Consider the following 27498-nt stretch of genomic DNA (forward strand, 5'->3'; position numbering starts at 1 on the left):
AAGAGTTGGGATTTTAAATAATTTGTTTGGATAATTTTGATTTTACTAATAATTCATGAGTTACTAAAAATATAATAATGAAAATAAGAGTGATTTACACTAATTTGGGATTATGGATAACTTTTATCCAAAAAAAGGTTTTGGAAAATTAATCATGATCTCAAATTTCCGTCTTTTAGCCAGTCTGTTAATTATTTATGATCTTAAGTTCACCTCTAACTTACTCCCTTCATTCCAAAATAATAGTCGCTTTGACTTTGTACACGTATTTTGGGGTGTAAAAAAACGTATCTTTACACATTATTTTTAAAAAATTCTTTTTCTGAATAAAAATAGAGATGTTAAATTTTTATTCAGAAAAAAAAATTCAAAAATAATGTGTGGAAGTATGTTTTTTTGACACCTCAAAATACGTGCACAAAGTCAAAACGACTATTATTTTGGAATGGAGGGAGTATTACACAAACAATATTTTTCAGCATAAATCGAAAATGACTTAAAACTCGGATTTTAAGTGCAAACAAAGACCACCAGGATGGTAATTTTTCAAATTCGGAATATCCGAGGCTGGTGTATCGTTATGTTAAGCCAACAATTCATCGTTATGTCATCGATAATAGTATTGTAATATTGAGGACAGTTATAGCTCCTATAAAAGTTTGAAAATAACAAAATCTAGGTAGGGAAACATCTCTGCGCAGAAATCTGGACGTCAGAAATAAAAAAATTAGTTGTGTGCTTCTGATCCTATTCACATGAATCGTGGAGTTTTCACTAAAGAACAGATCTGGTATTTGAAAAACAAAAGCCACAGAATCCCTCAAAACTGCCATACACATAATCTTCTGCTTTGCATGCTTGTTGCAGTGTTTGTTTATTGTCATATTTATTTATTATAACCACTATATACGATAAATCGTGAATTGAAAATAACATGACACGTTCAGCTGGATTCAGCAGTTACCTCTTTCAACAGCTTTGGTCTGCATTCAGACAGATGGTCCACACTTTCACTTTTTCCATAGTCACTCTTGTGTTGTGTCATGACTCATGTGTACTAAACATGCATGCATGTATGAAGCCTGAAGAATTGTTTTTGCACAGACAAATAGACCGCACCAGTGCTGCACGGAGGTTTACATGGAATATATATACGCATACAGGGTTCTACTTCAGTACAAACTACTGAAATATAAATCAATGCGAATTAAGTAGAATGGTAAGGATTTTGGGACCGGAAATGAACCCCGAAACGGGCCTAGACGGGGTCTAAGTGAGCCAAGTAGGGTCGGGGCGGGGACTAGTGGGACAATGATGGGGTTAAGTTTTGACTATTAAGGTTGTCTAGAGCCTGTCCAGAACCTTTACGGAGCTTTGGCGAGGCCCTATATGGGTGAGGGTGGGCCGTAGATGGATGATGACATATAAGCGGTGCCGTGGTGGATAATGTCATTTAGGCCATCTCCAGCAGTGGTGATCTAAAAATCCAAATTTAGATCACCAACAGATCCAAATCCTGATCCAAATTTCTGATCCAATCCAGCAGTGTGATCCGAATTTTGATCCAAATTATTATTTTCATATTATATTACATGAATATATATTATATTAAACTATTTATTCTTAAGTTTAATATTTAATAATTTGTAACTATTTATATTATAATTGTCAATTTTATTTTATGGATTTAATGTACTTTTATTTAAATTTTAATGAAATATTTTTTTGCATATTATTATAAGATATATTCTAAATATAATGTTATTAATTATTAATTACATATTATATTAATTAGATAATTAAAATAGCACAAATCAATTTTAAATTCAATAAATTGAAATTATACAAATAACAAAATCATTATTATATTATTAAACCAAGTGATCCAAATTTGGATCAGTGAACAGTGGTGATCCAAATTTGGATCAGTACTATTCACTGATCCAAATTGGGGCAGGATTTGGATCACTGCTGCAGCAGAATTTGGGGTAATCTGCCCCAAATTTGGATCTTTGGATCACTGCTGGGTTTGCCCTTAGGTATAGTTTGTCTTGGATTAGTATTCTGGTTTTTTATTTTAATGGTTTTTATTTGAGTAATTGCTTACACATATAATGTATCAAGACTAAAATTTCGAGATAGCGGATGTTTTGTCGATATCTGTTGAAATATAGTATAAGATTTATAAAAAAAATTCTAACATTTTAAGATTTGAAATAAACTGACAATTTTGAACGGGCATTGGTGCAAGTATTTTGATTTGCATGGACCACGGCTCACACATAGAAGAGAGTATTTTGAGTAATAGGCCAGCTTAATATATATGAGCAATTGAGCATCAGTGCATGGTGCAGTGTTGTTGAGGTTCTCTTAAAGTTGGGACTTGGGAGGTTCAATTATTTCATGCATCAATCATACAAGGACGAATTCAGGAGGGAAAGAGACAAACCAGGAGCCTTCCCTGTTGCTTGCATTCGGTAGCCTTCGAAATTCTGGAGCGTGCGCTAAATTATATTCGCCTCCGTTTTAGATTAATTTTTTTTTAACTTCTCACTTCTTTCGGAGAAACTTCTTAAAATTATTCCATTTTGTTTACGTAAATAGGTTAAGAGAATCGGAAGTTCGTTTTTTTATTAAAAAAAATCGCCGGCTCCTTTCACCCAAACAGTTGCACCGATTTTTAGTGGCAACAATTCATCTTAAACTTGTAAATAGTGAATAATTATTTGAAGCTGTAAAATTGATCGTCTGCTAGCTCGAAACGATGATCCCTACCGACCAAAATATATTCCTTAAAAGAAAATCTCGTCGTAGTCATGTGAGTTAAAAGGAAGTAAATGGGCCCTCGTGAATTACGACAGAAGAAGTGGGTCCGACAGGCCGACTAACTCGGTCCGAGTCCGGCGTGCTTTTTATCTCGTGACCCACCGCCGAGTCTTATCGTCTCTCGGAAACCCCGTCAATTCTTCTTCATTTATTGTTTGGACTTTGGTACACTGCAAATATTTTTAAATATTTAATATCATCAGTTATTCACAGATGATGCTGAGTGCTTCCATTATTATAACCTTCAACAAATCAGGATAAAAATTAATAATTCATCTGCATGATTTTTACTTATATTATTTTTATAAAATGAATATTTTATTCAAATTAAGATATAATTAATAAAATTATAAAATATTTTTTAGTTAAAATCAGAGATTAATCAAATTATTTTTAATAAATACAGAATGTTTAATATTATAATTATAACTCGATAAAACTCTCTTATTAGATTAAAAGTTTTAATTTAAGTTTCTGTTACCGTATCCCTGCAGTAGTTGGTTGGGAACGATGTAGAATTTGGCTTCCTACATTAAAACTGTTTTCTGATTTAAAATAGATAAATAATTTTAACAAAATTAGATATGATGTTTGATCCTATCTTCGAAAATATTCTTTATAATGTATGAGAAAAATACTTTTTTCATACTATTTTATACCTTCTTTTAATGTCAGTGTCCAACTCGGTGTAAAGGTTCGGCATCACTATTATTTACTTAGGACGTTTGGCTACGGCTTAAAAGTCCGGCTCCTGAATTTATAAATTAAAAGCACTTATTTCATACTGTTTGTGTAAAAAGTCAAAAAACACTTATAAAAAACTGTGAATACTTTGTTTCATGATTTTTACTTATTTCCTAAACACTTTAATCACTTATCAATCATAAATTGCTTGTGGTTTCTACTTCACTTCTAATTTTAAACAAAAAAACACTTACATTAAATTAACCTAAACTGCCCTCAGACTAATGTAACTTCTTCTAACCAAATTTTGGCTAATGTAAATGAGAGTACAATAAATAATGGGAATGACATGTCATTTCGTTATCTCGCCGACTCCGACACAAATAAGACTTACCTGACCTGGGATCTCTTTTTCTTTTCCCAGCAAGACTACACGTACTACATATAGTATCATTAACACACACACTTTGTGTATGTGTGTCCTAGCCACTGCTCATTTTCCTCGGGGCAATAGTGTGGACTCTGCATATATCATCTCCTTTTCATTCATTTGGCAAGGGAGACACAAATTTGAACATTTTTTCTAAAATAAAGCATAGCTATTTCCGGAATCTACATTATATACCAATGGATTTGCAATTTGCTGACAAATACATGTTTTCAGTTTCATTGATGGCTTAGCTTTGTTGCGGAAAAAACATGCCACGGAGCCTGACCCACTGGCTTTAGCCGCTATATTTTCGGCTAGGTGCGGAAAATATATGAGCCGCTCTGGCCCCTCTCGGGGCTGGGTAAAAAAAAATCTGAAATTATGTGCGAATTTTAAATTAACATCCTTCGCTTAACATTTTAATATAATTCAATATATATATATTATTAGAATTAAATACGAGTATGATTGAATAACTCGAGTGATTAAAACTCCATCGTCTAGTTGCCCCGGTGTTGGATTCAACTTTGACTCATATTGAAAATTTCTAAAAACAGATGCTCAAGACTATAAATCATATTAATTAAAAAATTACAAAATAAAGTCTGTCAAATTTACTTATATATCTTTGCTCCTCTCACATTCTTATAATCCAATTGATAAAACTGTGATTCTACACCGCATCAAGTAATGATCAAGAACACAACACAGATTTAGAGCAGAAAACTAAATTGCTTGAAGAAGAAGAAGACATTGTTTATACACAATTGTTTGTAGGCAAAGGTTAAGTTGTTAGAAATAAAAGTGGCACTCTCCCTATCACAATGATGTTACAGTATAAAGTAGTGGAACTAACAAACTAGTAACTAACTTGCTGAGCTGTCAACATGACATGGACAGCTGGAACTATCCAAAAGGTTCTAAATGCTGAGCATCAGCTTCAACAGCTTCTCTCAAGTTAGGGTGGGATGAAGAAGAAACTTCTAGCTCGTGTAGTAAAGATTTAAAGTGTGATGAAGGAGATACTTTAGTAAATATGTCAGCCAGCTGAGACTTGGTGGGAAGATAAGTCAATTGAAGCAATCCTTCTAACACTTTGTCTCGAGTGAAGTGACAATCAAGCTCAATATGCTTGATTCTCTCATGAAAAACAGGGTTCTTGGCAATGTATAAGGCACTCTGATTATCACAATTAAAGGTGACAGGTTTAAGATTAGTAATGCCAAGATCCTCCAGCAATATAACAGCCCAAGATACTTCAGAAGCTGCAGTAGCCATTGCTCTATACTCAACTTCTGAGGAAGACTTTGAAACAGTAGGATGTTTCTTTGATTTCCATGTGACATAAGAATTCTCAAACAGTAATACATAACCAGCAATGTACCTTTTTGAATCAGGATAAGAAGTCCAATCTCCATCTGAAAATGCTTGCAAAGTAAGGGTCTGTTTGGGAGTGCTGTTAAAAATTGTTGTGCTGGTAAGATAAGTGCTGTTGTAGAAATCAGATAACTGTTTGGTAATTTTTTGATATTTACTTATTTTGAGTTATAATATAAAATAATAATAATGTTTTGGGTGAGGTTTTATAATGAAATCTATAACAGCATTCTGCAAAAGCTGAAAAGCAGCTTTTTCCAAAAGCATGGGAGGACCTGCTTTTCTAACAGCAGCTTTTCAGCTAAAAGCTGCTGTTCGGAAAAGCTGCTTTTCGATTTACCAAACAGTTTTTCACCCGCTTTTCAGCAAAAAGCTGCTGTTGCTGTCTGCAACAACAACCCTAAAAAGTACCTAAGATTGTCTGAGAAATTGAGGAGAATTCCTTGATCATTCTGTCCTACGGTTGTTACATTTACCTTCGAGCTATCTTGTTCAGATGGCATCACATGTCCCTGTTTAGACTTGTGTTGTTCTTGAATCGAGATGTCAAGCATAAGGTTGGTGCAGGTGATGTCTCCTTTCTGTCTTTTCAGGGAGAGAGCGAACTCTTCCCAAGACTTCGGGAGCTTTTAAATCACGCTCATAACCTTGAACTTTTCAAGGAGGTCCATGTTGGACTCCTTCAAAGCATGCACAATCATCTCGAATTCATGCACCTACTCCGTCATGGACTTGTTGTCCACCAACTTGAAATCAAGGAACCTCGCCACAGAATACTTTTCCAACCCTGAGAGTCAGTATTGTGCGTGAGGTCCAGCTTCTCCCATAAGAGCTTAGCATTGTAGGCATCCGATGAATAAACATCGAATAGAGTGTTCGTTAAGGTTGCCAAAATGGCCGCCCTAGCCACCCCCATCCTTATCAGCCCACATTGCATAAGCCTTAATAGTTTCAGCTTTAGCTTGATCCACAATCGGTTTCTCATACTCCACAACAAGCCACAGACCCTTCATCGTCAACCACAACTTCATCTTTTTCTGCCAGCGAGCAAAGCCAACACCACCATTGAATTTCTCAAGCAAGCCTGTTAGTTCAATGGGTTGTGGGAAACGATAAGTGGTCCAATCAATGACCGCATCAGATCCACCAGAACCACCAGTAACGGTAATAATAGATTCATCAACCATTATGTTAAATATTATATAACAAATTATCTCTTTAAGAATGTTGGAAGTAATCAGTATTACAACAACATGGAAGCAGTTATATAAAATATTTAACATGCCAAGGCCAAGTCCAATATTAACGAAACAAAACACGAAGGTATATAACATGCATATCAGTATATAAAATGACAAAGATAAGACAGAAGACATACTTGTCAGCATAGTTATCACTATGTACAGAACAAAGGAAAATAACAGCTAAGTCGTCAGGCCTTGCACTAACTCATGAATGTTCTTGAAGAGATAATTTCCCCACTTACACTATGTTGGGATGCCTGCAATTTCCCACTTACACTATGTTGGGAGTTTGGGGAGTTGCTTAATTTCTGATGGATTGAAGGGGGGAAGTGAGTTGGGGTCGTAGGGTGTTAACGACGGGAGGTGGCTGGAGTAGCGAAACGCTGCCGCGGCGGAGGTGGCTTCGCTGCTGTTGCAGTGGCGCCAGAGGAAGAATGGAGAGGAGAGGTTTTTGTTGGGGCACCACCTCTAACGGTGGTGACGCGGCAGCGAGGGAGAGAGGTGGTGAGAACTAGAGAGAGGGAGAGACGAGGATGGAGAGTTGCGAGGGTGGAGAGAAACTAGAGAGAATGAAGGGATGAACGAAGGAGATGAAAGAGAGAAGTGCGGGGGAGGTCGCCGGATTTTGGCCGGAAACTGGGGTAGAGGCCGATTTTCTCAAATCCGTCTTGGCGGATGTACAGATCGGGCCTCTACGAGTCTAGCCATGGTGGTTATGCAAGCATTAGGGTGTCGCCAGAATTTGGCCGGACGGTGGTGGCCACCGGCAACAGCCATTGAAGGTGAAGCTTGGTGAGGAAGATGGTGAAGGAAGGAGGTGAGGGTGAATATCTCACAAATAATTTAATGAATAATTAAAAGAAATAGTAAAAGAGAGATAATAAGATGTTAAAATATAGTATATATATAAAAGCTGTTGAAAAACTGATTAAGCATGTTAATTACAATTTAATCTAACGCCGTCACGCTTTATTTGACGATTGTACACTAACTATTAAACATTTTAAAGTGTTGTATTTCATCTGTAGGATATGGAAGTGCAGTATTGAAAATGTTGGAACGATTAAAGCAGGTACACATAGTGCACTTTTCTCATAAAAAAATAAAAACGTGTGTAACGTCTCAATAATATTCAAAACATTCACAAAACGTCTGATTCATCTTTAAGATATAAAATCATAATTGTTTTATCTCATATTTATCCACTACTGATATACTACTTTTAGTTAAATGTATTTATTATTTATCAGTGTTACTGTCTAGATTCAATAACTCTGTTAGATAGTACACACTGTCAAGACAACAACTTTTAATGAATCCGTATGACAGTACAGGACCATGCTATCAGACAACAATTTTCAAGTGCTATCATAGTTACGTGACAACAACTTTCAAATCTACTGTCAGCTGACAATAACTTGGACTCTAGAGTTACTACTGATAAATTAATTCATTAAAACAGCAATATATACACCACAGACAGAGAATAAAATTCCTCGCTAGGCCGTCTCGCGTACGTAAGACGCCGAGACATTCGCCCAAATCGCCCTTCGACTGTCCGGTGCGGTATGTGGCGAGGCGGCGGCGCGGGTAAAGCACATAGCAACACCATACACCATTACACACCTTAGTAGTTGTACACTACCCTTGTGTGTTCTATATAAAGCCATCAGCCTACCTTATTCTCTTCTATGTGAGACAAATAACCCATTCTCATTTGAAGCTCTTTCAAGCTACCAACTTCAACTCTATTTCTCTATGGATTTCATTAAGAAAAATTCTTAACTCCATACATAAAAATTTAAGTTCTCACAAACAACTTTCAATCATTAAATTTTGAAATTAACATTAAGAATATAATAAATTATATCCTTAAAATCCCAATTTTTTCAACATATTCTTATATTTTAAATTTCATACACATAATATCCTTTTGTGCCTTAGATGTTAGTCAAAAATTAAATTATAACGTGCCACTATATGAAGTCAAAAAATATTGATATTTATTTCGAAAAGTTAATAACATATAAATATAATAGAGAATATTTTTTGAATATTTGTAGATGTTTTAAATTACATTTTGTTCATATATTTTTAAACATAATTGTTATGAGCATTGAAAGCGCGAAAAATTGAAACTTGATTGATTAGTTAAGTCATTCACATAAATTTTAATATTTAGTTAACGATATGTTATACGTGAAATTTAGAATATAAAAACACCATCCTGGTCATAAATAAAAGAATATCAAACAAAAAATATTAAAAATATAAGATTATCGGTGAGAATATCCAAAATAAAAATAAAAATGACATTAGCTTGGGTGGCCACAATAATACATCCAAAACTCGGAGATATCATTGTCTGCATAATTTGAGAAAATTATATAATCGACTATTGATGACTTGATGTACTAAAAGAAAAAGAAAAAGGTAAGCCAAACAAAAAGAAACAGCAAGCCGGAGCAAGAAAAAAAGCGAGGGGCCAAAATTAAAGTAAAAACAGCGAAACGAGCCTGTTTTGTGTACTTAAGCGAGAGTGAAAACAACGAAAGATTACTGATTCCTAATTCCATGTCTGACTATCCGGAAAAATCTTAAATTTTTATTGTATTAGATCCAAAAGTTATTTACATCTGTGACTGTGTCTAGTATTTTAAAAACGAATTTTCTATGGTGTTCCCAAGGGCACACAATAGTCACTAACTCACATGAGAATTTTAGCTTTTCATTGGTGGATGGACAATAAATGTAAATGGCCCCCCTTTATTCACATCAATTCCACCAATCAAAACAAGCTATTTTCATGAAAGTTGGTACTTATTGTGTGCCCTTGAGCACACATTAGAAAGACCGTTTTAAAAAAATCGTAGTTAAGGACCAATTTATAATCCTGCGAAACCTATCTGTCATATTTAAGATTTTTGAGTACAAAAAATATATCCTTACGATAATAAATAAATAGTTTGATGGTGAAGCTTCCAAATTCTGCATAACAAAAGCCCCACAAATGAAATTAGAGGTGCTGTTAGAGTAAATTTTAAAAAAGTGCTTTTTATTTAAAAATAAAGAACTAGACTAGAAATGAGAAGTAAATTAAGATTTATAAGTGATTAAATTGTTTGGTAAAAATATAGAAGTACTAAAATAAAAACTAACATTTTTAACTTTTTATAAACGAAATTTTTATAAGTATTTTTGTTTTTGACACAAATGAGTCAACAGAAATAGAAGTCGGCTTTTTTGACAAAAAAAAGCTAGACGCAAGGGTTGCCAAAGAGTCACAGAATATAGGGAAATTATTGTTGGTTAATATATTTATAAACATGCTAATTAATAAAAAAAACAATTTTGCAAAGGAAGAAAAGAAAAGGAGAGACCCCAGCTTCCCCTTTCACTTTGGCGATGGCGTGAATTACTTTACCTTTTTTCTCGACAGGAATCTTTGAAAATCCAAATCCCCTCTACACAAAACAAATTTTAAAATTTTGCAAGAAAGCGTATTAAAGTTTCTTGCTTTTGATTTTGCCACTATGTCCACAGTTAGCCTAACCAAGTTCACATTGTTCTTCCGCGAGACCGTTTGTTTGGGCTTGGTTTTAATCTATAAAATGTTTGTTTGCGTAATAAGTTAGGAGTTTATCTAAAATCAAAATTAAGTCAAAAATTGATTTATAACTAAAAGCTAGTTTGAGATATTTTTTAATAATTTATTTTTTATTTTTATTTTTGATAAAACTACCCATAAGACATAATTTACTCATAAATTATTTTTATTATTATTATTATTATTAACTCATAATTCACTAATAACTCAAAAATTAACCAAACATGTATTTTAAATCCCCTACTTATCATATTAATCATAGTCATGTTAAGTTATCTTAAGTTATAAATCATGTTAAATTATAAGTTATAAGTTTAGCGGACGCACTCTCTCTCGCCTTGCAAACCCAATCTAATCCATACTCTAGGAATTAAATAAATTAACAAATATTTTTTTCATTTCAATCATTTTAAATTTTTTTTTATATTGTTTGAGTTGTAAAAAAATATATTTTCACATATAATTTTAAAAAATTTATTTTCCTTAGTAAAAATATAGATGTTATATTTTTATTCAAAAAAAATCTAAAAAATAATGTTCTTCCACCTCAATTTACAAGTAAAAATCATATTTGTTTTTGAAACAATGTAAAAACTTAAAACGATTATTATTTTAGAATGATGGGGTATATTGTTTTTATACTTCATAAGAGCATTTCCAACGGCGTTAACCATAATAGTTGGCTAAATTGGACATGTAATACATTATGTAAAATTTGTTGAATCTGTAAGATATTGTGCTTCGATGGTATTGGGTACATGAGTTGGCTATAATTTAAAAATAATATGTTATTAAAATTTAGATCGTTATAAATAGAATATATCGGTTTGATATGGTAATAAACGACATGTAATCTTCTTACAAATCTGTAAAGGTTCGACAAATTTACTTATTCACAGGATGTTAACTATAATTATACACAAGGGATTGATATAGTTGGAGTGTCGTTTTTGACTATAATTTTTTATTATTAATATAATAATTAAATTTTTAGTTAAGGGCTTCTCAGGTTGGTGATGCTTTTTTTTTTGTCCTTTTTGAATATGAATCCAGATTTTATTGATCATGAAAATCAAACAAAATACAATCTATAATTATAATCTATAACTATGATCAGAATAAAACTTCTGTCAAAAACACGATCAGGATACACACGTGACGCTTTAAACCTATGTAATATCAATAATTTTGTAGATAATGTCATAATTGAAGTTAACAATGCCATTTTGAATTTACAATTAGAACGGAAAGTAGAATGTAATTTATCAAGTCACAAAAGACACTTTTGGTTTTTAGCATCTCTACCTAATTCTCGGTCTATATTGTGAAGCAAAGCTTAAAAACAAAACTAAATGAAACAAAAAACAAAACAAAATAATTTATCCCTGCCTTTTTTCCACATCCCTCTCTCTCTCCTTTTCTCTCAGTCTCTCTCGAAACACACTCACACTCTCTCTCTAGAAAACTGTCCGTTGGAATTCAAGAACCCAAGAACATCTCTCTCTCCCTCTCTCTCCCAATCTCTCTCTCTCTGAGTTCACACACTAAAGACACACTAATACATATATATGATGATCACATTGTACCACCGGCCCTAATGAATCCCACCACCGACCCACCTGTTGCTCAGCCACCGCGCTCCTCCTTCAGCTGCGACGCCCACCCACAAGAGCAATTCACTGGCTTCTGCCCCTCTTGCCTGTGCGAGCGACTCCACACTCTTGACCAAAACGACGTCGCTTTGCCATCTTCCTCCACTTCGCGCCGCCCCTCCTTTTCTTCCATCAAATCCATCCTCAAACTCACCACCAACAACAATTATAATAACAATGACACCTCCAAGAATGTGAAGCCGGCGAAACCCAGCTCCGGTTTCTTCCCGGAGCTGAGAAGATCCAAGTCTTTTTCGGCTTCTAAGAATGAGAAGTTCTCGGGGGTGTTTGAACCCCAACGCCATTCTTGTGACGTTCGGGGTAGAAACACTCTTTGGACTCTCTTTAGCCTCGACGACGAGGCGAAAGTCGTTGAGGCTAAAGAAGGTCATAGCCTCATTTCCGGGGAAATGAAAGGTTCATTTCCCGAAGAGAATGAGGGACGGGTAGAAGAGAATGAGGGGATTGAGGAGGAGGATGATGGAATTGAGGAGATTACGGAGATTAGGGCTATACGAGAGCCGGTGATTTGTGAGAATGTGATTGAGGAGGGTTTTAGTAATGAGGGGTTAGTGAAGATTAAAGATCATTTGGATCTTGAGAATGATTCTCAGGTGAAGAAGGGGTCGAGTGGGATGAATTTCTGGTCAGCGGCTTCGGGGTTTAGTAAAAAATGGCAGAAATGGGTGAAACAGAAGAGGGTTAAGAAGTCGAACCGGAGTGGTGGTGGTTCTGGTTTGGCTACATTGCCTGTTGAGAAGCCGATTTCTAGGCAATTTCGCGAGACTCAGTCGGAGATTGCTGATTATGGGTTTGGGAGGAGATCTTGTGATACTGATCCGAGGTTTTCGCTTGATGCAGGTAGGATGTCTTTCGATGATGGTAGGTATTCGTTTGATGAGCCGAGAGCCAGTTGGGACGGGTATTTGCTTGGGAGGAGCTTTTCTAGGCTTCCGCCTATGGTGGAGGATGTTGCTGTGGTTCATGTTCCGAGGATAGATGCTAATATTCCGGTTGTGGAAGAGGATACTTCGAGGTCTAGTGGTGGTAATGGTGTAGATGAAAATGTTCCAGGGGGTTCGGTTCAGACTAGAGATTATTATTTGGATTCTTCGTGTAAGCGTAGGAAGAGTCTTGATAGGTCGAGTTCAATAAGAAAGACTGCGGCTTCTGTGGTGGCAGAGATTGAAGATATGAAGGTGGTTTCTAATGCTAAAGTATCGCCTGCGACTATAGATTATGTTTGTGGGGGTAAGGTGGTGAATGGTGATAGAGATTTGAGGGATTCCAACTCTAATTCGCTGAGAGATGACTGCTCAGAGACCTTTGAACTAGGTGCTTCTGTTATTGAGAATAATGGGGAGGCAAAAGGGTCAAAGAAGTCACGGAGGTGGAGTTGGAATATTTGGGGGTTTATACAGCGGCGTGGTGGAGGAAATAAGTATGAGGATGAAGAGAGGTATAATGGTAGAGGAAATGGTGTTGAGAGGTCATTTTCAGAATCGTGGAGGGAAAATAATAGAGGGGGTAGAGGGAGTTTTAATCGGAAGGTCTTTCGAAGTAATAGTAGTGTGAGCTGGAGGAACTCAAATGGTAGTATGAGGAAGTCGACTGTGGAGTCGAATGTTAATGGGAAGAAGAAGAAAGAAGAGGTTGTGTTGGAGAGAAATCGCAGTGCAAGGTACTCGCCGCCAAACCATATTGATAATGGCCTCTTGAGGTTTTACTTGACACCGCTGAGAAATAGCAGAAGAGGTAAATTTGGGAAGAGTAGGTCCAATAATTCCCATTCTATGGCAAGAAGTGTTCTGCGGCTCTACTAAGATCAAAGGTCCTTACCCTATGCCTTATTTCGTTGTTTTACCGTGCTATTGCATTTGTTGTGCAAGATTACATGGTGTATTCGGAGCGTCTTTTATTGCATAATTTGTTTACTTGCATTCTCTTTATCATGCTTCCTAAATAGTGATGTAATAAGAAAATAATGATATTAAATTTTCCTTTCTAACAGAAACCGGGTGTTTGATTATATGGTTACATGTATGACCTTATCTTGCAAGTCTATGCGGTGCTGGTTGTTACAACTTACCAAAATTAAAATACCCGGCCTATGTTTCCTTTTGTAATTGAACTTAAATACTATGTTGTCTCTTTATGTTGTCCTGATAGCCTGATATAGACTTCACTTATGCTTATTCCCTGTTTGTCGTAGCTTGATTGCGTTAAAATGGCAAATAATTATAGGAAACTTTAGGTAATAAGTTCTTGGCATTTATTTTGCACTACTTTTTTTCTTCTTTTTTTTTGATTATATTTGTAAATCATCTTGATATTTTGCCTTACTATTTACTGTTACAATCCTTAAATTTATATATCCTGCCTCGTCACTTTTTGTATATTTTTTCTGTTTAGATGTATGTGAAGAATTCACTTTTTCTACTTCAATAATGTCCCAGAAAAGTTTGAAATTACTAGGGGTAACAAGTATGAAAGTGCTAGGGGTAGTTTGCCTCTCATAATTGTATACGAGAATTATATAAATAGCAAAACATTGTAGCATTAGAAAAAGCAGATAATGTTGGGAGTGGACAAAATGGTTTGAGCATAATGAGCGGACAAAATGTTTCCTGTATGCAATTTGATTATTAGTACTAAAACTGACACGTTGAGCGGACTAAACTTTTGAAATTTAGGCTGATGATGTACGTCATGACTATTTCAGTATTTCTAATCTTTGCTAATGTTTTTTCTGTTTCCTTTGTATCTTCCCCTATGGTGCAGAGTTTTAGGTTCTTCAGTCCTCCACATAGCAGAAAACCGAAGCTGAATTTTTCAGTATCTGAAATAATGGGAACTTTTGAGCTTCACATACTACAGGGAAAGGGGAGAAGGAATAATCACGGACTCAATTACAAATAGAGGTATTGTGACCGTGCTTTTGAGGAACACATGCTTTCGTTTGCTTCAGCAACAGATCTAAGTAATTATATAAACGCTTCAGCTCTGGCTACAGAAGGTGCAATTGTAGTGTAAGTTGTACAAAAGGTTACCGAGTAAAATGTCTGCAATCCAGTCAATTCCAGTTGTTTGTAGGATGAGTTAAATTCCATTTTACCGTATTTTGTACTTTCTTTTATTGGGGAGGTCTGTAATTTGTTGTGTTAATTGGTTTATTATAAGTTATGAATTAATGGAATGGTCACTCATTGGTTTTGGTTTATCTGTCTTGCTGTACAGTTGGTAATAGAATGATTATATGTTTATTTCATGTAGTATCTGTTGACTGTTGTCTAAAATATGTTACGTCGTGTATAAATGAATGCTTAGAACTCATGTCTATAAATTATGACAAGACTTGGCTTATTTAAACTAGTTTTTGGATAAAAAAATGAATTTTGGTTGGGAAAAAAGCTTGGTTTGATCGAGGAGAAGGTAGGAGTCAAGATAGCCTCATTTGGTCGGAGTCGGAGTCGGAGTCGATATAGGCTTCCAAGATGAAGATTTGTATGGTTGGAGTCGGAGGTCTGGAGAAGCTTTGTACCATACGAGGTGAAACGGATTTGTTGGCTGGAGACTTTGCTTGGCTGGTCGGAACAAATAGAAATAAGTTTGATTGCCAAGGAGATTATATGTGTTGAAACAATTTGATAAAGCACAGATAAGAAAATGTACTGATGGCAAAGACTTGACACAACACCGGGCTTTGAGCCAACTTTGATCTCTTTTCCTTTTCATCTTTATCACTGTATTTCTAAAATGGAACAGCAAGTTGGAGGTGTTTTTGTGTCACTTTTGACTTTATTAGCCACAATGTTTTGATCATAGAGCTTTTACATGGACACAACTTGGTGAAATTCTTCTTTGGTAACTACCAAGTATGTGAATTAGTACCAAATGTTTCATTCTTTTATGGTGATTAAATCATTGCTGCTTCTTTGTTTTCTTTGCTGGCCCAATGGGATTTGAGCCACAAGCTAATTAGAACATGATTTGTTTTTTTGGCTTTTTTCTGGTCAAAAAGTCCTTTGCCCTAGCACATTTTTATAGCACTTTAATTTAATTGTACTTTCTGGTTTTTACTCCATGAATTCACATTGAGTTGGAAGTCTTTATCATACTTTCATAGTTTCATTATTTATTCCACTTGTATTATCATATATTGAAGGTTCTGATTTCATAGGAAACTGTTTTACTGAAAAATATGGACAACATTTTTTGCTTCGCAAAATTATAACATTTTTTTAATAGAAAGGTCCTATGTGCTATTAAGTTAAAACGCATTTTTGACATTATAAATGTGATATCAGCGACAAAAAGTATACAAAACATATATTTTTTATACGAAATATATCTTTATTTGTTGTCAGGGTGTTAGTCTATAAGAGCAAATCCGACACTAAAGTTAAAATAGATGTAGTTATTGCTATAATATGAAATCTCCGACACTAAAGTTAAAATAGATGTAGTTATTGCTATAATATGAAATCAACAAGTACATTTTGATGCTAAAAAAATTTCATACTCAATACATGATTTCTTGAAATCATTGTTCGATTAATCTCCAATCAATTTAATTAATCTTTGATTAATCATTGTTCCATAATTTCACCGATTAAGTCTGATTCCTCAGTTTTACAACACCGTACATGAATAAGAATATGATGATAATTTTTCTATCAATTTCAAGAAAAGTAGTGTAAAATATTAAAGAACAAATTAGTTCTCTCCAGCTGAGTAGAGCCTTTATCTTATAAATAAAAAACTCGGTACCAAATAATGGGCTGATTTCTGGTGCAAAACCCAAATTGAATCAAAGCCCAAAACGAATCCAAAACTCCTGCTTTCGCCTGGGGTCCTGGATCACTTTTTCACACTCGCAGTGTGGGTAAAAATTGAGCTCATCTCCCGCGGTAAAAAGGTACACATACAGTTATGCTTAAATGTTAATTCGTGTTCTTGTTTATGTCTTGTTAATTTTGTACTCAAAGTATTTGTTTGTGTTTAGGATGTTGACAGCAAAGCTCGTCGTTTTTCTTGTAGAGTTTAAGTTTCTTATGTGTACTAGTTATTTAAGCTTAGTGCACTGATATGAATATTGTGTGGACTACAAAGATATTCTCTCATTTTTCTTTTTAATAAAAATTTGATGTTTAGGTTTTTATAAAAAAAGAAAAATTTTAAAAATAAGTTATAGAACTATATTTTATATACGTCTTAAAATGCGTGTCGATCAGTGTGAAAAAACTGTAAAGAAATTAGAGGGACAGAGGAAGTAATACTTTTGTATTATCATAAGCTTGTTGCGGACGCAGAGAATTTCGCAATTCTCTAATTTTGTCAAAAATCTCGAAAACAAGTATTTATATAAACCAGTAACCACTAGACAAAGAAAAAGTTGGACCAAATGGAATTAATAGGTCAGTATTGTTTAAATTTTATTTTATTTATTATAATGGCCACTATTGCTACATGTTATTTATGTTTCGCTCGTTTTTTGTTTCAGTTGGCCTAACCGGGACTAAAGTTGACAGGATCTGAATAGGTTTTGGTACCTTGATGGAGGTGTAAGACTCTTTTTTATCATCATTGTTATGATCAGAAATACAGTCAGTTGCATAATGTAGTAAGCATCATATTGCATGCATTTGTCATGAACCAGTATTGCGGGATTGTTTTGAACATATTGACTCAGGTTCTTGTGTGACCATGAATGCAATTGCTAACTAATATTCTTCTCAAACTACCATGTTATGTTTTGATATTCCAGAGTTCGTTATTGCCAGAAAAATTAGGTTTTAGCATGTTCTGAATTCATGCTTCCACAGTTTCTTTATGAAAAGGCAGTGAAATGTTGTAGTAACTAAATTTGACTAAATGCCTGCTGAATCAGTCTCCAAACAAGCAACTGGTGAAATGCAAATTCTTAGTGAACCAAATTTACCAAAAATGTAAACTCGATTTATATTCCCATAGTGGGCATATGGTTTAGCAAATTTTTTCTGGGTTTCTGGGTGAGTGGGACTTGCCTCTGGGCGTCACTCATCGACCTACTAAAAAGATCAATGCATAGATTTGTTTCGAGATAGTTGGAGAAGGTTCAAGTTCATTTATTTTATCATATTTAATCAGTTGTACATTTTGCCTATCGATTTTTTTTCCTCGATTAGCTAGGCAAATATTAGGCGCCAGTTTCTGAAGTTCTATTTTCTTTGTACGCCTTACTTAGCTTGCATCTTAAAATTTTGCTCTAGTTAATTTTAACTTTTCTGCTTTGCAGGTATAGCTTCTTTTGTGAAGAAAGTTATTTTTAGTGATGACCATTTTCATGCATCAAATTTAGTTTCGTATGACCTTGGCATGGAATGTGAGCAATGGGCTCAAGTTTGTGCTAAAACAATCACTTTGGATGGGTTAGGTTTTTGTGCTAGATGGCTTAAGTTTTTCTGGCTATAACATGGAACTGCAGAAGGATGAATGGCGGAAGATATAGAAGTAGCAATTGATTTGTGAACATGCTTTTCTATATAATTAGTGCCCATTTTCCTTTAACAACCAAGTTTTGATTCATGTGCTTGAACGCAAATTATGCAACTTGAACATCTGTTTCTTTTTGCACCCTTAACATTTCTTTTTACGCTAGCAAAGTAATTTTCTGACGATTGTTGATGATAGCACCACTTTATAGTTGTGTTTTGCGTGTAAACATCACTAACTTTTAGTACCTAGAGTTATTCATCCTGATTGGCTGCATAAGAAGGTTCGGGAGAAAGAGGATAAATTTCGCCAAAGAAAATTGGTTGACATATTTAGTTCGAAGAACAAAAATGATGCTAAAGGACAGAGAGCTGTTGCTGATTCGGATAATCATGGAATAGGTGGACAGAACATAGAAGATATGGAAGACTTCAAGACCACTGAAAAAGTTTCTGCTAAAGGACCTCGACCCATTGTTCGGTGTTATAAAGTTAATAATGGGAAACATTCAGTTAAGAGTACCCAAGTGAACTCTTCTAATCAACACACAAATTATAACCAGAGCGTACATGAACTGTTAAGAACACAGCAAGAAAATGAAATCTGCATGAAAGATATAGACAGAAATCGGATTACCAAGGATGGCTTGATTTGAAGAAGAGGAAATGGAAAGAGGCCCGCGAGAAATGGAAGCGGCGAAGGTACCTATCTGACTTGCATTTTAAAAAAATGTCTTTTTTTTAACAAGAAAACTAGACTTTTGTTTCATTTCAAATTTATTGTAACAGCTCTTCATTAATTGGTGCCCATTATAAAGGGTTTGGCATAGAATACTTGCATAGTTTTGCAATATCAAGATTCGTACCATCTCAATATCTTAGTTAATCTAGGCGGTATATCTAGTAATTTGTCAAGAGCTTCTTTTAGTGTTCTAATGTAAGCTACAAAAGTGTAAAATCATCTTCATAGAAATGCATTGTTAATTGTTCAAAATTATGGCCCATGAGATTCATCTTAAGAAATTAACAGAGATCTTGATATGGTTTCCCCTTGAAGTTCTTATACTGAATCTACTGTTATGTTTAGTAAATTCTTCCTATTGCAATGTGAACAGATACTTCTTACTTAATAGGTTTAGTAGCAGTAGTTTGTTTGCATGTTGCAATGAATTATGCATTTTAATACAAATGGAAAATAGTTTGCATTGGATTGCCTCTGTTGTGCAGGTTGGACAATGCAAAAGATCCGCACCACACTTCTCAAGTCGCTGGACCATCAGCTGGAGTCAATCAGAAGCAAACTCGGGGAAAATCTGGGGTCAGTTTATACTTTGAGAAACAGGAATTGGCTCTAACGTGATCCCACTGGCAGGTGATTTGGCCTAAAACATTTTATCAACTCTTGTCTGGAATAAATCAATGCAGAAGAAATCGTGAAATAACACAACTTTATTATATACTTGCAACAATGCCATTGAAATATATTACCTACTTGGATAAGTCCCTCAAGTACGTAATTAGGGGCATTTTTTATATATTTTAAAAATCAATGCAGAAGAAGCTTAATTTTGGAACTCCTTTTAATATTGTAAAGAATGTAAAGGCTGTATTTGGAAAGGACAATAAAATGCAGCCATCAACATATAAGCAGAAACCAGAGGAGAAAATCACTAATGCTTGGGATGGATGGTATCACAAATACGTAGCTGTTTACGCTTTACAAAAAGCAGCAGTTGAGGTAGAGCTGTTTCTTTCTCACCAACGTCATACTAATGCTTATGTTTCTGAGATGTAATATCCTTGGGGTGTGCTTGGACTATACAACTTACAAAATTCTCCCAAAATATGCAATTCTCGTCTACAAGTTTATTATTATTGATTAAAATTGTAAATGGGTTGTATACTTCTTTCTACCAAACTTATTAGGACTTGATTTGATTACCAGGATGTAACGTAGTATTATCTGTTTAGAGTTTCTTTACGTAAGCTACCTAGAACTATAACACTTCGTATCAATTAATGATGGAACTTCTACATGAATTTAACCATTTTGTTCAATCATATTCTGTAGCTTATACCCAACATGAAGTTCTTTTGAGGAGCGCATAGAAGAATAGCTAAACTCAAGGAAACTGATCCATGGATTATGCAGAAGGTTAATTTTCAGAATTTCTGCACAGATGTCAACTTCATGATTCGGTGATCTTTCACAGTATATGATTATACCTCCCAAAACTATGAGATGTCGTTTCGTAATACGGTAGTCAAGATAATCTAACAATTTATAAAATTCTACACAGAAAGCAATTCAATAACTTTACGAGCTCAAAAAAAGAAAAAAGAGTATACCTCTTGCCAGTAGTCAGCTTTTTCTTCGATCTGACGAGATACTATTTTTCATACATATGATCCACGAGAGGATTAGGCTTAGAACAATGCCCAATCAAAAGTAAAAAGACTTGGGATCAGCAGTGTCCATACCTGGTTCTTTAATAGAACGATAAATTCTCTGAACAATCGGAATTATGTACTTGTGTCGGCTTCGCCCTATCTCCTGATCATCGTTAGTTTCTCCCTTAGCAGTGTTGCAGGTATCATTCTGGTAATATGTTGGTGTGTTGAAGTAAAAAGTTGGGTTCTAGGCATCTTTCCTGTCCTTCACACTTTGAAAAATACCGGTACAACTTAAGAACTTGTCATATGCACTATTTTCTGTGGGTAAGCTGCATTACTTGGCCAGTGAAGCTGGTTTCAAAGAGGAATTATTGTTGCATTTTCGTACATAATTCTTCCTTGTAAAAACATTGAAACTATCTGCAGCATTTTACAGAGAGTGTAATTTCAGGCAAACAAGTATCCTGTCAGTTGGTCGTTCCTGAGTCAATATTTATCGGGCTTCTTTACTGTTAGTGGAGGAATATATCATCTGAGCAAACAATTAAGTCTTGTCAAGATATCTAATATCTAGAATCTGACATGTTCGTTAAAATGTTGGGGTTAACATTTATTAGGCAACATCAATATCACCGGAACGAGTAATCATCGGAACATACGCAACACTTAGAGCATCTCCAGCAGCATCTTAGCCCATTCCTTAAATATAATATAAAATATTGGATCCTAGTGACTTAGGACAAGATTTTGTATTTCAACTCCAACAATGATCCTTATAATTCATTCCTTATTATTATTATAATAATAAATTTGGAAAGAGATTGATAAAAGATGGAAGGAAGAGAGAGAAAATAAGTTACAATAAGAGAGAGAAATGATTTTTTTATTAAAGAAATCAAATAAGGCATGGCTAGTGGGCCTTATTAATAAGGCATGGAAGGGGGATCCTAGTGATTTAAGTCACCTCTAAGACACTGCAGGAGCACTAATTTATGTCACATTCCTTATAATTGGACTTAGGACATGAAATAGGGAAGCTGCTGGAGTTGCTCTAAGCAGGAGTAGTATGCTTCCTTGTCTCTTCCTTTTTTCACCAAATAATGCTAAGACTTTGCATGGCCTATGTATTTAGCTTGACAAGAGTTGCAAATTCAAATCTGGTTTATATATTTCAGCATTACCACAAGAAAAAACCAAATTCACAACATTTTTAATTGTTAAAGAATCATATATATCTTAAGTAAAAGAAGAAGATGATGAATGGTGAAGGGAGCTACATCAAGTTGATCTAATGATAGTACAGAAGATGATGACAATATCAGAAGGAAACTATGCAGTAACCGATGCTAATGGTAACATCATGTTCAAAGTTAAGAGCAAAGTTCTGAGCCCTCGCGATCTTCATGTCTTGCTTGATGCTGCTGGTAATCTCGTAGTCTCTTTTCAGAAAAAGGTACGATATTTGTTCTTTCTTTTCTTTCTTCTAGGACTAATATTTGTAATGTAGTAGGTTTATATGAAACCAAATTGACACTTCTCTTTCAGATTATGAGTATGCTTAGTACCTGGAAAGTTTATAGAGGAGATAGCAGTGACTCCAAAGATTTAGTTTTCACAGTAAGGAAGTCATCTTTCTTTCAATTCAAGACTCAACTGGATGTCTTCTTAGCTTCTAACACTTCAAAAGATAACCGCGACTTCAAAATCAAAGGCAGCTGGTTTGAAAAATCATGTACTACCATTTATGCCGAAAAATCTCAACTGTCATTGCCCAGGTAACCTCTGCTAATCAACTACTTGTCTCGAAAATGCTTCACTATGTATAGAACTCTTATTTGGTTCACGAGGCCCCTGTTGCTATTTTATACAGTAACAAGTTTAATTTAACTTTGGTTACCTAATTAGGCTTCCTTTGTTTGGCGTAAAATACAAATTTCTTTATGGAATTGGTAAAAGAATAAGCACAGCAGCTATCTCACTACCAGTCAAATATCCTGTGTCTTTAATTAAACACTTACCTCATGAATTGATAAAGTATTAAATTTGAGCAGATGCACAAGAAGCATAAGAGTTAGTAGCATTGTGCTTGGAAAGGACAAATTTGCAGTTACTGTCTACCCGCATATTGACTATGCCTTCATCGTTGCTCTAGTTGTGATCCTGGAAGAAATCAATGAAGAAGGCAAAAATGGCGGCAGTGGCAGACTTCAGCGGTGCCAGTACCCGTTCTGTTGGCGGTTGTGGTGCTAGCTAACTTTTTAGTATGATGTTTTTCGAGTCATTTTGTGCCTATGTGGAGGACTTCCTCATAGGCCAAAGTATGTCCAAGTCCACCCTAAAAAACTGGGTCATCTTGATTGAATTCATTCTCTAGTCATTGTGCTTAGTTTTTAGTATGGTTTCCTAGTCATATACTAGGCTACCTGTACTTGCTATTTTCGGGCCTGTTTGGTGATATTTCATTTCAGTTTAGTTTATTTGTTAGCTCAGAACATTAGTGTCATTTGAGAGGGATGACTCTGCAGGTGAATGTATTTTGATTTTTACCAATGAAAATCATAATGCTTGCCACTTAACCATTCAGATTCAACTTTATAATGTAAGTACGTTCAAGAATTTATGGGGCAGGTTTCTATACAACGGTGAGTGCCGGGCAAAAAAATTACAGAACACTACAACTTACTGCATGTTGTTATCATTATTCAATCTTTTAATCTTCATTGAACTCATCAAATTGTAGCTTATGAGTTTGAACTATTCTCTTCTTATCAGAACCTTCCACGAAGTTTTTTATTCTGCAAAGTCTTAGTCTGTGTTTGGGTAAGGTTGCTTATGGCTTTTTCTGATAAGGAGCTGAATTCTACTTTTCTTGACCTGTTTGTGTAAAAAGCCAGAAACACTTATAAAAAGCTGAGAATGCTCGCTTTTGTTTCAGGACTTCTACTTTTTCCCATATAGTTTAATCACTTATAAGTCTCAATTTACTTCTCACTTCTGGTCCATTTTTTTTTTACTTTAAGCAAGAAGTAATTTTTCCTAATCTTATCCAAAAGGCCCTTTTAATTTTCAGAAATAGATGATGTCTAACCAGGTACAGGTAAACGGCTACACGCTTCTTGATCTAAGAATTGACCTATCATTGGTTAATCTCCTCTGTAATATAGTAATCAAACTACCAAGGCCAAGTCAAAAAGATTACAAACCAATTACCAACACATTATAGTCTTACAATCGGCTCAAAGATAATGTAAATAAAGAATTTATCTGAGGTCATCCGCCGAGTAGTATCAGAAAATCAAAAGAATACGCAACAGCATGACTGCATGGCCTATATATATTTAGTCCTAGCTTAAATGGACTTGCACAGTTATACCTGATTTCATTCGCGGAAGAAGACGAGTATGATGACGGGTCAAGGGAGCTACATGGCACCGGCTGAAGGAAATCCTGCAGTCGCTGTGGTGGGGCAACATTTTATGGTACCATATCCAGTTGATCTTACTATTGTACGCAAGATGTTGACGATATCAGAAGGTAACTTCGGGGTAACAGATGCTAATGGTAACATCATGTTTCAAGTTAAGGGCAAATTACTTAGTTTCCGTGATCGTCGTATTTTGCTTGATGCTGCTGGTAACCCTGTCCTCTCTCTCCAGCAAAAGGTATATTTTTTCTGTCAACTCTCTGTTATTAGAAGCAAGACTTTTGATTTTGTCCCCTGTTTTTCAGATGATCAGTCTACATAATAGATGGGAAGTTTACAGAGGGGATAGCAAAGACTCCAGAGATTTCCTTTTTACTGTAAAGAAGTCATCTCTCCTCCAAGTCAAGACTCAACTGGATGTCTTCTTGGCATCTAACACTTCTGAGCATAACTGTGACTTCAAAATCAAAGGCAGCTGGTTCGAGAGATCATGTACCATTTATGCCGGAACTACTTCAACTGTCATAGCTCAGGTATCGTGTAATCAATTAGAACATACTTCCATAATCAACTTCTACTTCGTTATATGGAGACCCTTTGTTTATGACATGATAAAGGACCAAAAAAAACAATTCATTTATAACTAAAACTTATTTGAGCACCAGACAAATGTTCTAGTGCCTGTTTGGTGAGAGGTACTTCCATTTTTTTTTTTTATAAAAAGCCGGCTTCTACTTTTCTTGATCCGTTTGTATAAAAAGCCAGAAACACATATAAAAAGTTGAGAATGCTAGCTTTTGTTTTAGGATTTCTACTTCTTTCCCAAACAGTTTAATCACTTACAAGTCTTAAATTATTTCTCATTTCTAGTTCACTTCTTTACTTTAAGCCATAAGCACTTTTTTAAGCTAACCAAATGGCCCCTAGTTCTTTTTATTTACAGCTTTTCTAATGAATTGATAATTATTAAATTTGAGCAGATGCACAAGAAGCATAGCGTTAGCAGCATTGTGCTTGGAAAGGACAAATTTGCAGTGACTGTGTACCCGCATGTTGATTATGCCTTCATTGTTGCCCTCATAGTGATTCTGGAAGAAATCAATGAAGCCCGCAGTAATGAAGGCTCCTCAGGTTATATAGAAAACCACCAATCCGATGTGGGACTTGGGTTGGAATTTTGATTCAAAATTGTAGCTGAAATATTAATTAGTTGAGTTTGTTTTAATGTTGGTTGATTGTAGAAATATTTGTAATTGATTAGGCTATATGAGTGGCACTATTCATGCTTATTTGTTGGATGTAAACTCTATATAAAGATTATTATGATGAATAAAAGAATAAGCTTCCACCTAATATTATATCTATCTCCCTCTTAATTGTATCTTAAAACCTACAATTTTAAGCAAAAAATCACTTTTTCTTTTAAGTTTGTCCAAGCGGCCCCAAATTTATCTGCAAGAAACAAAAGCCAAAATGTTAGAGTTAAAATTTTATAATAAAGACAAAGAAGACGAGTATGATGATGGGTCAAGGGAGCTACATGGCGCCGGCTGGAGGAAATCCAGCAGTAGCTAGCTGCAGTGGGGCAACAGTTCATGGTACCATACCCGGTTGATCTAACGATAGTAAGGAAAATGATGATGATATCAGAAGGTAACTTTGGTGCAACTGATGCTAATGGAAACATCATTTTCATGTTCAAAGTTAAGGGTAAATTCTTGAACCTTCGTGATCGTCGTATTTTGCTTGATGCCGCTGGTAACCCCATCCTTTCTTTCCAACAAAAGGTAATATCTTCTTGTACTCTTCTGTTACTATAACAAGATTTCTGAGTTTTGGGTTTCGGCAGTAGTTTGTTTGCATGTTGCAATGAATTACGCAATTTAATACAAATGGTTTGATAGTTTGCATTGGACTGCCTCTGTTGTGCAGGTTGGACAATGCAAAAGATGTGCACCACACTTTTCAAGTCGCTGGCCAGACTTTGAGAAACAGGAATTGGCCCTAACGCGATCCCACTGGCAGGTGATGGCCTAAAACATATTATCAACTCTTGTCTGGAATGAATCAATGCAGAAGAAATCGTGAAATTACACAACTATATCATATACTTGCAACAATGCCATTGAAATATATTACCTACTTGGATAAGTCCCTGAAGTATGAAATTGTTTACGCTTTACAAAAAGCAGCAATTGAGGTGGAGCTGTTTCTTTCTCACCAATGTCATACTAATGCTTATGTTTTTGAGATGTAATATCCTTGGGGTGTGCTTGGACTATACAACTTACAAAATTCTCCCAAAATATGCAATTCTCGTCTAAAAGTTTATTATTAGGCTTAATGACCTTTTAGCCCTCGAAGTATGGGTGAAAGTTCCGATGCGGCCTCGAAGTTTAAAAACGTACTTTTCGACCCTCAAAGTATCTTTGTCGTACCTTTTAGTCCTTTTTAAAAATACCGGTATAAATCGAGGGGATAAAATTGACAATTCATATTCGGGGTAAAGTTTGGGCGTACCTTTTAACCCTTAAAGTATACATCTCGTTCCTTTTAACCCCTAAAAAATACATTAAAATACATGAGATGTTCCTTTTAACCCTTAATGATTAATGCCCCTTTTAACCCTCACGTGTAAAATGTCAATTTTGTCCACCCCGTTATATACCGGTATACGCCATAAGGGCTAAAAGGTACGACAAAGATACTTTGAGAGTCGAAAGATACGTTTTTAAACTTCGAGGCCGTATCGGAACATCCACCCAAACTTCTAGGACTAAAAGGTCATTAAGCCTTATTATTATTGATTAAAATTGTAAATGGGCTGTATACTTTCTTTCTACCAAACTTATTGGGACTTGATTTAATTACCAGGATGTAACGTAGTATTATCTGTTTAGAGTTTCCTTACGTAAGCTACCTAGAACTATAACACTTCGTATCAACTAATGATGGAACTTCTACATGAATTTAACCATTTTGTTCAATCATATTCTTTAGCTTATACCCAACGAGAAGTTCTTTTGAGGAGCGCATAGAATAACAGCTAAACTCAAGGAAACTGATCCATAGATTATGCAGGAAGGTTGGTTTTCAGAATTTCTGCACAAATGTCAACTTCATGATGCGGTGATCTTTCACAGTATATGATTATACCTCCCTAAACTATGAGATGTCGTTTCGTAATACGATAGTCAAGATAACCTAACAATTAATAAAATTCTACACACAAAGCAATTGCATAACTTTACGAGCTCAAAAAAATGAGTATACCTCTTGCCAGTAGTCAGTTTTTTCTTTGATCTGACGAGAAACTATTTTTCATATGTATGTAAAGTTTTGCCTGTAAAACATTGAAAATGTAGAATTTTGTTTTTACCTTGTTCA

The 27498-nt window shown here is 35.1% G+C and overlaps 3 protein-coding genes across 3 annotated transcripts; all 3 read left to right on the forward strand.

The window, feature by feature from the left end:
- Window positions 1–11526: 11526 nt before the first annotated feature.
- On the forward strand, window positions 11527–15040 carry LOC108219154 (protein OCTOPUS). The gene is made up of 2 exons (XM_017392449.2): window positions 11527–13651; window positions 14602–15040. Exon 1 carries the CDS (start codon window positions 11766–11768, stop codon window positions 13641–13643), a length of 1878 nt encoding a protein of 625 aa, XP_017247938.1. The 5' UTR covers window positions 11527–11765; the 3' UTR covers window positions 13644–13651; window positions 14602–15040.
- Window positions 15041–21744: 6704 nt separating this feature from the next.
- Window positions 21745–23974, forward strand: LOC135151997 (protein LURP-one-related 15-like). Its single transcript, XM_064091306.1, has 3 exons — window positions 21745–22140; window positions 22233–22462; window positions 22739–23974. The coding sequence occupies exons 1-3, from the start codon at window positions 21979–21981 to the stop codon at window positions 22935–22937; spliced, it is 591 nt and encodes a 196-aa protein (XP_063947376.1). The 5' UTR covers window positions 21745–21978; the 3' UTR covers window positions 22938–23974.
- A 15-nt stretch (window positions 23975–23989) lies between these two features.
- On the forward strand, window positions 23990–25464 carry LOC108218087 (protein LURP-one-related 10). Its single transcript, XM_017391009.2, has 3 exons — window positions 23990–24349; window positions 24417–24644; window positions 25092–25464. The coding sequence occupies exons 1-3, from the start codon at window positions 24089–24091 to the stop codon at window positions 25290–25292; spliced, it is 690 nt and encodes a 229-aa protein (XP_017246498.1). The 5' UTR covers window positions 23990–24088; the 3' UTR covers window positions 25293–25464.
- Window positions 25465–27498: the final 2034 nt, after the last annotated feature.

Source organism: Daucus carota, chromosome 4 (assembly GCF_001625215.2).
Source record: "Daucus carota subsp. sativus chromosome 4, DH1 v3.0, whole genome shotgun sequence".
Taxonomy (NCBI): Eukaryota; Viridiplantae; Streptophyta; class Magnoliopsida; order Apiales; family Apiaceae; genus Daucus; species Daucus carota.